The sequence below is a fragment of the Thamnophis elegans genome, unplaced genomic scaffold (genome assembly GCF_009769535.1).
Source record: "Thamnophis elegans isolate rThaEle1 unplaced genomic scaffold, rThaEle1.pri scaffold_392_arrow_ctg1, whole genome shotgun sequence".
Taxonomy (NCBI): domain Eukaryota; kingdom Metazoa; phylum Chordata; class Lepidosauria; order Squamata; family Colubridae; genus Thamnophis; species Thamnophis elegans.
In genome coordinates, this window is record NW_022473864.1 from 7,674 (window position 1) to 21,332 (window position 13,659).

Here is a 13,659-nt window from a genome sequence, read left to right on the forward strand (position 1 = left end):
AAACCGGTTCTACCGAACTGGTGCGAACTGGTAGGAACCCACCTCTGGTGTGCATGCTTCGGGCACTCAGTCCAGAAAACTTTAACCATCACTGCTCTATGCCACTTCAGACTAATGGTTCTCCCATCTCTTCTTTAAAACTCCCAGTGTTGGATCATTCACAACTTCTGGTTTCACTGGTTGATTGTTCTCACTGTTAAGAAAATTTTCCTTAGTTCTTAGCCTTAGTGTTAGCCTTATGTGGGAAATGGTTGATTCAATGATTTTAAAGTTATGCTATTCCACATCTTTCGGTCATTCCCCTTTGTAGCTGCAATAATTCAACTACTTACTGATATACAGGGTTTAAACCTTTAGTTTGCTAATCCTGAGTGACATACAGTTGGCAGATATATAGACACGGAAGGGAGTGAGGTGCCAAGGGGCCCATCACAGATTTGCAAAAAGGGATGTTTTAAATAAGCACCGTTTATTTCTTCCTCTCCCTATACTATGGGTGGCACAATAACAAAATAACAGCACAGAATAACAAGAGTTGGAAGGGATCCTTAGAGGTCTTCTAGTCCAACCCCCTGCTTAGGCAGCAAATCTTACACCACTTCAGACAAATGGCTCTCCAACATCTTCTGAAAGACTTCCAGTATTGGAGCATTCACAACTTCTGGAGGCAACTTCTGTTCCACTGATTAATTGTTCTGACTGTCAGGAAATTCCTCCTCTAAGTTGCTTCTCTCCTTGATTAGTTTCCATCCATTGCTTCTTGTTGGGCATTCAGGTGCTTTGGAGAGTAGGTCAACTCCCTCTTCTTTGTGGCAACCCTTGAAAGATTGGAATCCAGCTTGAATAAAACTTCCCATGAAGGATTAAGAACTCACCGCAGAATTCCCTACAATAAAAACCAAGGCACTTCACGGAAGCTGTGAATTTAACCACTCAGCTCCTTGGTGATATTGATAGGATGGGCATGGTTTGATTGCCAACTTGGGTTGGGATAATCTAAGAAATCCAAATACTTTGTAGAACTATATAATCAGTTTGGAAATGTGAAGAGCAAATCCTACCCGTCAGCAATTTTAAGAGCTGTTGCATCCTTGGGCGTTGACCCCGATTGTGAAATTGACCAGCCTGTTTCAGGGAACTGACCTCCATTTGTAAATCATGCCATAACTTATATTTTGCCTTCATTAAAGCCTGCAGAATCTCCCCGCGGAAGGCCCTCTCCAGCACTGTAATTTTAAAATATTAGATCTTGCTCTATGTTTTATGTATAAAACAGAAAAAGATCGCTAATGGGATTTTAATTTCAGGAGCCTCTGGAGGATTGCGGTAAATGCCCATCTTTGCACTGAAATAGTGTGAAGCAAAGTGCATCCATTCTTAAGTTGGGGAGGTGGTGGTGGGGGAGAAACAGTGTTGCAGTCCTGGATAAAACCCTGAACTGTGGAACAGTGAAGCAATAATAATAATAATTAGCAATAATAGATCAAAGTTGGGATTTTTCTCAGAGCAAAAGGTCAGGTGTTTAAAATTGCATAACAAGAGGCGGGTATTTATAACATTCAGGAAGGAAGGAAAGAGGAAGGGAGGGAGGAAAGAAAAATAAGAGGAAGGAAAAGGATAGAGAAGAAGGAAGAAAGGGAGGACAGAAGAAAGGTAAAAGGGAGGGTGTGTGGGAGGGAAGGAGGGAGGGAAGGAAGGAAAGAAATGGATGTAAACAAGAGGAGAAACGAAGACAAGAAGGAAGACAGAGAGGGAGGGAGGGAGGGAGGGAGGGAGGGTGGGTGGATGGATGGATGGATGGAAGGAAGGAAGGATAGATGGAAGAAAGGAAAGATGGATGGATAGGGGTGGGAGAGGGAGAGAGGGAGGGAGGAAGGAAGGAAGGATGGATGGATGGATGGATGGATGGAAGGAAGGAAGGATGGAAGGAAGGAAAGATGTATGGATAGGGGTGGGGGAGGGAGAGAGGGAGGGAGGGAGGGAGGAAGGAAGGAAGGAAGGAAGGATAGAATGATGGATGGATGGATGGAAGGAAGGAAGGATGGAAGGAAGGAAAGATGGATGGATAGGGGTGGGGGGAGGGAGAGAGGGAGGGAGGGAGGAAGGAAGGAAGGAAGGAAGGAAGGAAGGAAGGATAGAATGATGGATGGATGGAAGGAAGGAAGGAAGGAAGGAAGGAAGGAAGGATGGAAGGAAGGAAGGAAGGAAGGAAGGAAGGAAGGAAGGGTGGATCGGGTGGGGGAGGGAGGGAGGGAGGGAGGAAGGAAGGAAGGATGGATGGATGGGTGGGTGGAAGGAAGGAAGGAAGGGTGGGTGGGGAGAGGGAGGGAAGGAAGGAAGGAGGGGGGAGGGAGGGAGGGAGGGAGGAAGGAAGGATGGGTGTATGGGTGGATATGACAGATAGTAGGTAATGATGAGATGATAGACAGAATTTGCAAACTCTAGAATTTGAAACTTCTAGAGAACTTCACCTTTTGCAACTTTAAACTTCTCATTCAATCATCCTCCATTAAGTCCTGTTTGCAGTAACAGACTGGAAACCTCAAGACTTGCTCAAACGCAGGTAATCATGAAAAGAAATTGCTACAAAAACACACATCAAAGGTCTTATTAGAAAAAAGCACCCAGATAAGAAAGAGGCACCAAGACATCACAAAGAGATCCACCCACGGGCGTTCATTTCCAGGAACTAAGGAAGGAACTTCCTGAATGTGATTGTTCAGCGTTAGAACTAAACTTTGATTAAAATCTAGCTCAGTTCCAAAAACACCTCCAAATGGAACCAAAGATCTTTCCATCTGCAAATCTAGGCTTGCAGAAAACCATGCGGGCTGCCAAATGAAGCTCTCAGATATTTTTTCAAGGGAAAGACACATGTAGTACTTTTGGTTCTTCTTATAAAAATATACATACTAAAATATAAAGATGTTTATCTGCGTATCCAAACCATGAATACCATATCTCAACTTTCTATACCTCCCAATTCCTATATTATGCAATTCCCCAAAGCGCTTATGACTTACGGCAGTTCATTTAGTGGCCGCCTGAAGTTGCAATGGCATAAAGTGACTTATGACCATTTCCCACACTTACGACCGTTGCAGCATCCCCATGGGTCAGGCGTGAAATCCTCTTACCTTCGCTACCGGTTCGGCTCATGGTATTTGGGAGGGGAAAAGTGCAGGCAGGGGATCTCTCAAGAAGGGAGTTTTGTTCTCACCACCTTCTGCGCAGGCTGATGGTCCCTCTTGGGGTTTGGCCAAGGCCAACCGTCTCTGCATACAGAGCTGAATGAGGCCGGTTGAAGATGCGCCCCACATGACACCTTTGAGAGCTGGAGATTGGACATTGGGTTGGGGTAACTGGGGGGGAGGGATTTGGGTAAACATTTGATATAGAGCCGAGGTGGCGCAGTGGTTAGGGTGCAGTACTGCAGGCCACTTCAGCTGACTGCTATCTGCAGTTCAGCGGTTCAAATCTCACCAGGCTCAAGGTTGACTCAGCCTTCCATCCTTCCGAGGTGGGTAAAATGAGGACCCGGCTTGTTGTTGGGGGCAATATGCTGACTCTGTAAACCGCTTAGAGAGGGCTGAAAGCCCTGTGAAGCAGTATATAAGTCTAACTGCTATTGCTATTGCTATTCTTTCTTGGATATTGAGTGAGGCACGCCGGACACAGCGCTTCTGTATGCTCAAAGCATCTGTGATGACGTCTGGGCAGGTGGGCGGAGCCTCCCGCCGCCGCCACTACTGGTTCGTCCAAACTAGGGAGAACCAGCAGAACACCACCAGTGCCGTGGTCACGTGATCCAAATTTGAACTCTTGGCAACTGGCATGTACTTATAACTGGAGGTCGTAGTCTGCTGTTTCGCCCCGGTTTGAGGCGAACCGGTAGCAGTGATGGTGGGAGGCTCCGCCCACCTGCCCCAATGTCATCACGGACGCTCAGCGCATGCGCAGAAGGTTCGGTGCGTTTGCAGAAGCGCCACGCGCGGGCGAAGCACGCCCGCCCGCTCCCCGTTCTGAACCGGTAGCGGCGTCACCTGATCCCTTTTTGCGACCGTCTGAGAAGCAAAGTTAACGTGAAAGCCAGATTCACTTAACAACCGAGTTACTGACTTAAGACCTGCAGGGATTCACTTAACGGCTGTGGTAAAACGGGGCAAAACCCACTTAACCAACGTCTCACTCAGCAACAGAAATTTTGGGCTCAGCTGTGGTTATAAGTCAAGGACTATCGGTATTGAAATATAGATATTTTTTTAAAAAAAAGTCCTAATTATGATGCGTGTCTTTTTGATATTTTTTTTTCCATCTTGGTTTCCAAAAGATGAAATTCACACTTTGTTAGATGAGTTCCAAAAAGTGGCAAGATGGAATTTCATTTCCAGATATTTCAATATATTTTTGTTGAATCTCATCGTTGGTATTTAACACCAGATAAGTTGTCAAGAAATTATAAAGGTATTTCACATGAATGTTGGAACTGTAAAATTAAAGGAGGAACATTTTATTACTTACGGCGGAGGTGTGACAAAGGGAAGAAATATCAGAGTAAGATTCATATCTTAATACAGAAGATTCTCAAAGTAAATATAAAAAGAAAACCAGAAACTTTTCTTTTGGGTTTTAATGGAAAAAGACTTGGGGGTGGGAGGTGGGAATCAGAACTTTAATGCTATAGCTATATTGACAGGAGCAAGATTATTTTATGCACAAAAATGGAAGGCATTTGATTTGTACAAAGGATGAAGGGCTTCAGAAGATGATGGAGTTAGCAGAGATGGATTAAATTTATGGCTTTGATTAAAGACAAGAACACAACTACTTTTCTTTCTACTTGGAAATCACTCCTGGACTTTGTGCTTGAGGTAAGGGAAGAAAATTTGATTTTGGGTTTTACCGATAAGATAGGTTTGTTGTTATAGAAATTGTTATTTTATATTATGTAAAGGTTAAAAAAAAAGGGATGCGGTGGCTCAGTGGCTAAGATGCTGAGCTTGTTAATCAGAAAGGTCAGCAGTTCAGTGGTTCGAATCCCTGGTGCCGCGTAATGGAGGGAGCTCCCGTTACTTGTCCCAGCTTCTGCCAACCTAGCAGTTCGAAAGCACGTAAAAAATGCAAGTAGAAAAATAGGGACCATATTTGGTGGGAAGGGAACAACGTTCCATGCGCCTTTGGCATTGAGTCATACTGGCCACATGACCACGGAGACGTCTTCGGACAGCGCTGGCTCCTCGGCTTTGAAACAGAGATGAGCACCGCCCCCTAGAGTCGGGAATGACTAGCATGTATGTGCAAGGGGAACCTTTACCTTTAAAGGTAAAAAGTTGAGGTGTGATGTCATTATCTTATTCTACTGCACCAAAGAGAGTTAGAAGTCAAAGAAAGTTTCCTTTCTTTTTCTCCTTTTCCCCACACTTTCCCTTTCCCTTTTTCCCCCCTACTATTTTCTTTTGCATCTTATACTATTAATAGATAAATGAACTAAACCATAAGATATTTAGGTTGAATCTCAACCGGTGAGTGAGTAGGAAACAGGAGGACTAAAAGGCTGTTTCAGATTTCTCCAATTTGCTCTCTCTTTGTGCGATTGGCCCCCTCGGTTCATCCATCCAATTATTTTATTATCTGCTGCACCTACACAGTGATTTTAGCAGCACGGTTCAAAACCGCCTTGGCAGAGAAAGGAAGTGGGAAGCAGAACAGCAAACCACAAACTCCCGCTTCTTAGAAATGTATTTATTGTTTTTAAAACGTTATAACAATCCAAAAGCAGGGTTTATTGTACAGTATAAAATCGTCGTAACATGTGGCATTATGCATTTTACATTTATTGTAAAAAAACAAAAAACAAGGTGGTTTTCAGAACAAACGAACACCCCCCCCAATACAATTCAGAGCATTTACAGATTTGTAGCATGTTGTAGTACGGTAAAATATCTGTTGAATAATTGCATAAATACTTTTAACCGATCTGTTGGTTTGGTTGCTAATTTTTCCATCACCCAGGTAGTCCTCATCTTACAACTGTTTGTTCAGCAACTCAGGGTCATGGCTCTGCGTTACAACTAGAACAGGGAGAGCCAGAATTGTGGGGATGCCCCACAATTAACAACACAGTAATTTACGACCATAATTCCGAGCTCGGTCATAGTCATAAGTTGAGAACTATAGTTATTACCATAATTTCCTTTCAAAGGCACTCTTTTCGAATTCTGGTTTTTTACTGATTTTTTTCCCCCTATTCTTTTCCCGTGAAAGCCTTGGCCGAAATTCCTGGAGTTAAAAGTCAAATGTGCAAGGTACCGAAAACTATCCACAATTGTCAAGTTGTGTTATGTGCGATCCTAGACTTTTCTATAATACTGATCAGGTCGACCAAAAGAGATTAAATTAACACAACGCCAAGAAACAGATCACGTTTGCTGGTAGCAAACGGTCATTTTAGCTGCAGTTTGTTTCCCCCTAATGGGCTTTTCAAAAGTGCACCAGTAAAATTCATTCCTGTACAAACATTTCCAACACTATATACATATATACACACATGTACATGCTCAGAGTTTTAAATATTTTGTATCAAATACTTTAGGACAAACATAAATTACAAGGTTCTTCACATAAAATCTTACATCTAAAATATAACCTTGATCTTACAGAATATAAAAATATCCATTTTGCCTTTTTTTGTGGGGGGGGGAGAGAGATCTTTGCAAGGGCTGACATGACAAGACAAATGCAGAGAACCGATTAACTAGTTGTGGGTTTTGCTTTCCAAAGCTTAATGCAGTGGGTTGTTTTTTTTCTTGTGGACAATTGACCTCTATAGAATGAAGGGCCAGCTCTTAAGGAACAATTTCACAAATCATGGCAAACCTTCATGGTACTGGACCTGGGTACTTGAGAGAGACCGCCTGCTGCCAATCACCTCCTCTAGACCGATTAGATCCCACAGATTAGGCCTCCTCCGAATTCCATCCGCCGGCCAGTGTCGACTGGCGACTACCCGGAGGAGAGCCTTCTCTGTGGCTGCTCCGACCCTCTGGAACGAACTCCCCGTGGAGATCCGGACCCTTACTACCCTCCAGGCCTTCCGCAAAGCCCTTAAAACCTGGCTGTTCCGACAGGCCTGGGGCTAAAGAACTGTTGCCCCCCCCCCCCCGTCTCGAATGGTATGACTGTTGTGTGTTTTAAATTATGCATTGTTATGCTTTGCTTTGTTTTTTAAATTTTTGTCTGTATCCCCCTTCCCTGGTTCGAGTTGTGAGCCACCCTGAGTCCCCTTCGGGGGGGGGGGGGGAAAGGGAGGCATATAAATATAATAAACTGAACTGAACTGAACTGAACCTGAAAACTTTGGTCAACTAATAACTGAAATGCTAAATGTCCGTGGAGATTCTCAGTCACCCAGATCACGGTTGTCCCAAAGGTGCTTTTTAAAAATGGCAACTGGACTGCTTTTTCAAGGAGAAGGAGAAAGGGTAGAGGGGGAGAACAAGAAGAAGAGGAGGAGGAGAAGGAGGAGAAGGAGGGGAGGGGGAGCTGGAAGGAAGGAAGAAGTGGAGGAAAAGGAGGAGAAGAGGAGGAGGAGGAGGGAGGGAGGGAGGAGGAGAAGGTGGAGGAGGAAGAGGAAGAAGTGAAGGAGGAGGGAAAGGATAAGGTGGAGGTGGAGGAGGAAAAGCAGGAAGAGGAGGAGGAGGAGGAGGAGGAAGAGGAGGAGGAGAGGAGAAGGAGGAGAAGGAGGAGAAGGAGGAGGAGGAGAAGGAGAAGGAGGAGGAGGAGGAGGAGAAGAAGAAGAAGAAGAAGAAGAAGAAGAAGAAGAAGAAGAAGAAGAAGAAGAAGAAGAAGAAGAAGAAGAAGAAGAAGAAGAAGAAGATGATGATGATACTTCTTGGATGAGAAGCAAAACACTTGATGCCTGAGAATCTCCGTAGAACATTTATCTGACTCTAGACTAAATTTGCTCAACCGAGTTCCTATGGACAGCAATGGAATGAACATCCCACCAAAGAAACATCACAGATCTAAGCCACATTTTTATCTGTCAATCAATTCTCATAGTCCCCATCCTTTCAGGCAGCAAACAGACCCACCCTGGTTCTTTGGCCGCTGACAACATATCGCAAAAAAAGGGGGAAAGCCCCTTCTATACTGTAGTCAGTAGAATTGTGACCTACGGGCGACAAATTCAGTGCCAAAAATCTACAAGAAAAAGATTCTGTATGGTCCCAGAGGAAGGGATCCAGAAGAGAAACAGAAGGAGGCAAAGATATGAGACACTTAAGATGCAATCCCTCCGGCACAAAATGGGAAAATATATTTTGATCATTCAGGAAGGGAAGGTTCCATATTCCAAATTCTAAAAAACCCCTCCTTAAATTGATTTATACTTGTTTTTCCCCTCTTGATGTTTTAATTTCAAAATGTAAGGCAGCATCAGTGCATAAGTTGCTTTACTGAGTACTGTGTATAAAATAAAATTTGTAAGGCACACTTCTGAGAGCTCCCTCAAAACCAGGCCAAAAATTTACAGGTAGTCCTTGATTTACAACACTTAGCGAAGTGTTCAAAGTTACAATGCCACTGAAAAAAAAATGACTTAAGGCCATGTTTCACGCTTACGACCGTCGCTGCATTCCCCAGGGTCATGTGATCAAAATTCAGGGGCTTGGCAACTGGCATGTACTTATGACGGTTTTGCTGTTCCCGGGGTCACATGATTCCCCCCTTTGGCGAACTTCTAACAAGCGAAGTCAAGGCCAGATCCACTTAACAACCGTGTTTGCTAATTTAACAACCGCAATGATTCGTTTAACAACCGTGGCAAGGAAAGTCGTAAAATGGGGCAAAACTCGCTTGACAAATTTCTCACCTAGCAACACGAATTGTCGTTGTATGTCGAGGGCTCTCCGTACTGTGCAAATTTACACCAGGGGTCGATCCAGACGAAACAATGCAAATTCCAAGCGAGTTTCTTTGGAAATACTCACCCAAACCAATCAAAAAAATTGTTTTAGCTTTTCAAGAAGTCGGTTTCTGTTAAAATCAATGGGACCTTATTTTATTTTTCCAGATCTTCAGAGTGCTTTTATAGGCAGTGGTTTAAATGCCATTCCAGATGGGCTGCCAGTTATAGGATTGTAGAGCTATTTGTCCCCAGGACAAATTACCCCCAAAACCTTTACATGAACATTTTGTGCTGGACCATCCTAATTTTAGGAGTCAGTTTTTGAAAATGAGCAGTCGGTAAAACTGCCCAGGAAATTAAATTTACACAGTCCGCCCGAGTTAGGGCTGTTTTGGGAGAGCTCCAGTCTAAGAGCAGAAAGGCTGGAAAAAGTTTCCCAATTTGGACCACGTTTAAATTCTCAGATAGAGGAAATCACGCTTCTACATCAGGTCTGTCTATTTGCCTCCAGTGAAGGGCTGCCGGGTTTTCCCTGCTGTTGCTAATTGCAAGCACTGCAGGGGGTTGGAAAGGCTTGCACAGCGGGGGCTGGCTAGCAAGGGAGCAGTTAGTGGGATAAACCAAGTTCCCTGTTGGAACAGGGGCGTCCCAGGGGGAGGAAAAGTCCAGCAAGGCTCTGAGAAGGCTCTAAAGCAGGTGAGCCGGATTGCTAGGATTCCCTCGCCTGCTCCATTTTGCCCGGCAACAGCAGCGACGGCTGGAGCCTTCGCGCGCCTTTCAGGGCTGGAAAGAGCGGGAAGCGGCTGCGTGCGCACCCCCCTCCATTTTGGATCGCTCCGACTCACTGGGCAGAGCGGCAGAGCTCGGAGCGTGCGAGGAACAAGGCAGCAAGAAGAGCCCAGCCAGCCAACGGAGCCTCAGCGAGCCCTCAACGACTGCAGAACGCCGCGGGGAGGCTGGGGGCTAGTCTGGGAAGCCAGCTAGTCTCTCCCTCCGGGAGATAAGCTAAGTCTCGGGGAACCGAGGGCGGTGGGAGGAAGGAAATCCGACCCCAAGGCGGCCCTTCCCTCCTGGAGATTCTCCCAGCGCTTTTGGACCGCAAAGGCCAGCGCGTGCCCATCCCAACTCCAGCCATCTCCCAGGCCTCGTGGGGACCTGAAATGGCTGAGGAATGCAGGGAGGCCTTAGGGGATCAGGTGGGGCCCTCCAGCAAGCGCTGCAAGCTGGACCCCTCTGTAAATAAAGGCAAAGGGCACAAAGGCTCACTTGAAAGGTCTTCTCCAAGAGCCACAGTGGATCCCAGGGAGGTTTCAAGGCCCCGTCAGCCAGAACCTAGCCCAGACCGTCGCAGCAGGGAGTCAGCTTCCCCTGACCGTGAGGCCCAATCCCCCGGGGACAGTGAATTCTTGTCTGGGGATAACTATGCATCCAGGGATCCATCTCCTGAAGCATCTTGGGGGTACCCCGACTCCCCTAGCTCCTCCATCGGAGAGGAACTATGAGACACACCGGTGTATAAGACGCACCAAGATTTCGAAGAGGTAAGAAGAAAAAAAGGTTTTGTCCTCCCCAGGAGAACTCTGTAGGCTTCAGCAGGGCTGGGTGGGGAGGCAAAAACGCCCCCGTTTTGTAAAAAAAACAGGTGGAAAACAGGCCGTTTTTTCGCTAATTTTTCACAAAAGTGGGATGTGGGGAAGGGCTTCAGGAAGCCAAAAATGGCTGTATTCGGTGTATAAGATGCACCAAAATTTCCATGCTCTTTTAGGGGGGAAGGTGCGCCTTATATTCCGAAAAATAAGGTATTTAATGACTGCTCGAAGTTAAAATGGCAACAACAAAAGGGACTTAGGCCCTATTTTCACACTTACGGCCATCATGGTCGCACGATCCAAATTCAAACACTTGGAAACTGACTCATATTTATGACGGTTGCAGTGTCCCGGGGCTCATGGGATCCCCTTTTGCGACCTTCCGACCAGCAAAAGTCCACGGGGAAACTGGATTCACTTACCAACCGCGTCGCTAATTGAATCCCTGCGGTGATTCCCTTAACAAAAGTGGGGAGAGAAGTCAAAAAACGGGGCAAAGCTCACTTAACAACTGTCTCTCTTAGCAACCGAAGCGTTGGGCTCAACGGCGGTTGTAAGTCGAGGGCTACCGGCATACAGCTGTACCCCCCCCCTATGAGCCAGAACCCCCCCCCCCATCCTCCAATTCATCTCAACCCAGTTGAATAAATACCACATTTTTTCCCAACTGAAAAACGAAAGAAAATCAATATTCAATCAATATCTCTTATTTTAAAGGCGCCAAAATAAGTCCCTTCTGGGGAGTGGTCCAACAAGGAAGGGTAGGAGACCTGGATGTTCACCACCTCTCCCGACTTCAGTTTGAAGAACCCGCCGACGTTGACCGAGAAAAAATGAAACTCGGATTCGCCCGACCAATTCTTGGTACTCCCGCCTTTCATCAGGACGACCGAGTTCCGCCGCCTGGCGTCCGTCTTGATCACGTACACCATCAGCTGCAGCGCCTGGCCAGTCAAGTTGCCCAACGTTTCGTGGTGCCGGAAACACACGTTGGCGTACAGGTAGTAAAAGCCGTCGTGATTGGCTATCAGCCTCCCATCGCTGAAGGTCATGTTCAGCACGTTAGCCCAGCCTTTGTCGTGGTGCCAGCTGGTAAGGTTCACTTTCCCGGTGCCTAAAGAAGAAAAGACGAATTAAAATGTACTATTTTTATTAGAAATAATCCTCACTTAGTGACTGGTTGTTAGATAGATCAATCGGATTGGAACTGGAAGGGAGTTTGGAGGTCCTTGTCAGTGGTGGGAATTCAACATTTTTTACTGCTGGTTCTGTGGGCGTAGCTTGGTGGGCGTGGCATGGCTTGGTGGGTGTGGCTTGGTGGGCGTGGCATGGCTTGGTGGGTGTGGCTTGGTGGGCATGGCAGGGGAAGGATACTGCAAAATCCCCATTTTCTCCTGATCAGCTGGGACTTGGGAGGCAGTAAATAGATAAGGGCGGGGCCAGCCAGAGGTGGAATTTGCCAGTTCTCCCAACTACTCAAAATTTCCGCTACCAGTTCTCCAGAACCGATCAGAAGCTGCTGAATACCCACCTCTGGCCCTAGTCCAACCCCTGCTCAAGCAGGAGACCCTATGCCATTCCAAACAAATGGTTATCCAATCTCTTTAGAACAGATTAGAGCTGGAAGGGACCTTGGAGGTCTTCTAGTCCAGCCCACTGCTCAAGACCCTATACCATTTCAGACAAATGGTTGTCCAATCTCTTCTTTAAAACCTCCAGTGTTGGAGCAAGTTGTTCAGTTGAGTAATTGTTCTCACTGTCAGGAACTTTCTCAACTCCATGTTACTTCTCTCCTTGATTAGTTCCCATCCATTGCTTCTTGTCTTGTCCTCTGGTGCTTGGAAAATAAGTTGGCCACCCTCTTCTTTGTGGCAGCCCCTCAAATACTGGAACAGTGCTATCATGTCTCCTCTGGTCCTTCTTTTTTCCAGAGTAGCCGTGCCCAATTCCTGCCACCGTTCTTCATTTATTTTAGTTTCCAGGCCTTTAATCATCTTAGTTGCTCTTCTCTACACACTTTTTCCAAAGTCTCAACGTCTTTTTTGCAATGTGGTGACCAAAACTGGATGCAAAATATTCCAGGTGTGATCTGATCATTTTATTATGGCCACATGCTTGCGAGACCGGTGCCATCCATGCATTTGCTCCATCCATAAAGGTTGACCTTTGTTGGAAATGTGGAAGAAGGGATGGCACATTCTACCATATTTGGTGGTCCTGTACTGAGGCCGCGAAATACTGGAGAAGGATTCAAAACTGGCTAAAAGAGTTTACCGGGGCAAGCATGGAATGGAAACCCGAGACTTTTTTTTACTAAGCATAAAACCAGAAAACATGAGTAAATCTATATGGCATTCGAGCCTACATATAATTGTGGCCTCAAGAATAACCTATATGCGCAATTTTGGAAATCTACTACCATACCATCGGAAGATGCCATAATTAAAAAAGATTTATGAGTGTGCAGAAATGGACAGAGTGACGGGTTGGCTGAGGGACAGAGGAGAAACGGAACATTATCTTAGCTGGAACCTATGGGATATGTGGGCGACAAGGAGAACGGCAGGGAGTTAAAACGGGGAAAGTTAAATAGCAGTTGTTAACAATGGGAACTAAAAGTGAACATGGGTATTGTAATAGATCCCTGAACTTTGTAACAAGAAGATGCTGCTTAGAGACTAAACAATGAGGAAGGGGGAAAAAAGTTGGGCTGTGAATGACTATCACCGAGGGGGTGGGTTGTATGTTTAAAGTTGCATTTGTATTTGTAAATGTCTTATTTAAAAGAAATGTATAACCAATAAAGATTACTTTTTTTAAATAAAAAAAAAGGTTGACCTTTATCCTAAAGTTACATCAACAGAGTCTTGCAAATCTCGAAGCTCTCCTCTCACGAAAGCTAGGGAAGGTCCTTTCTGAGAAAATTTTGTCACCCTCCCCCTCTTTCATGCTCAAATTTGGTTGATCAGCCTACAGCTTTTCCTCGGGACACAAGCTAAGCCATAATTCATCGAAACCACCGTGTCTCCAGCCGTTTCACACCATGCTTTCATATGACAATTCCCAAGGAATTTGCAAATGAAACCCAACTTTACACCAAATCGGTTAGGCTCCCATCGTGTTAATGATCGTGTTTTTCTCATTTCATTTTTGTAAATTTTC

At 45.4% G+C, this 13,659-nt stretch overlaps 1 protein-coding gene across 1 annotated transcript; it reads right to left on the reverse strand.

Moving 5' to 3' along the window:
- Window positions 1–10,951: 10,951 nt before the first annotated feature.
- Window positions 10,952–11,611, reverse strand: TNFSF11 (TNF superfamily member 11; the record flags this gene model as incomplete). The annotated part of the gene is made up of 1 exon (XM_032238634.1): window positions 10,952–11,611. A coding segment is annotated over one exon (422 nt), but the record flags the coding sequence as incomplete, so codon positions are not given.
- Between the last annotated feature and the right edge of the window lie 2,048 nt (window positions 11,612–13,659).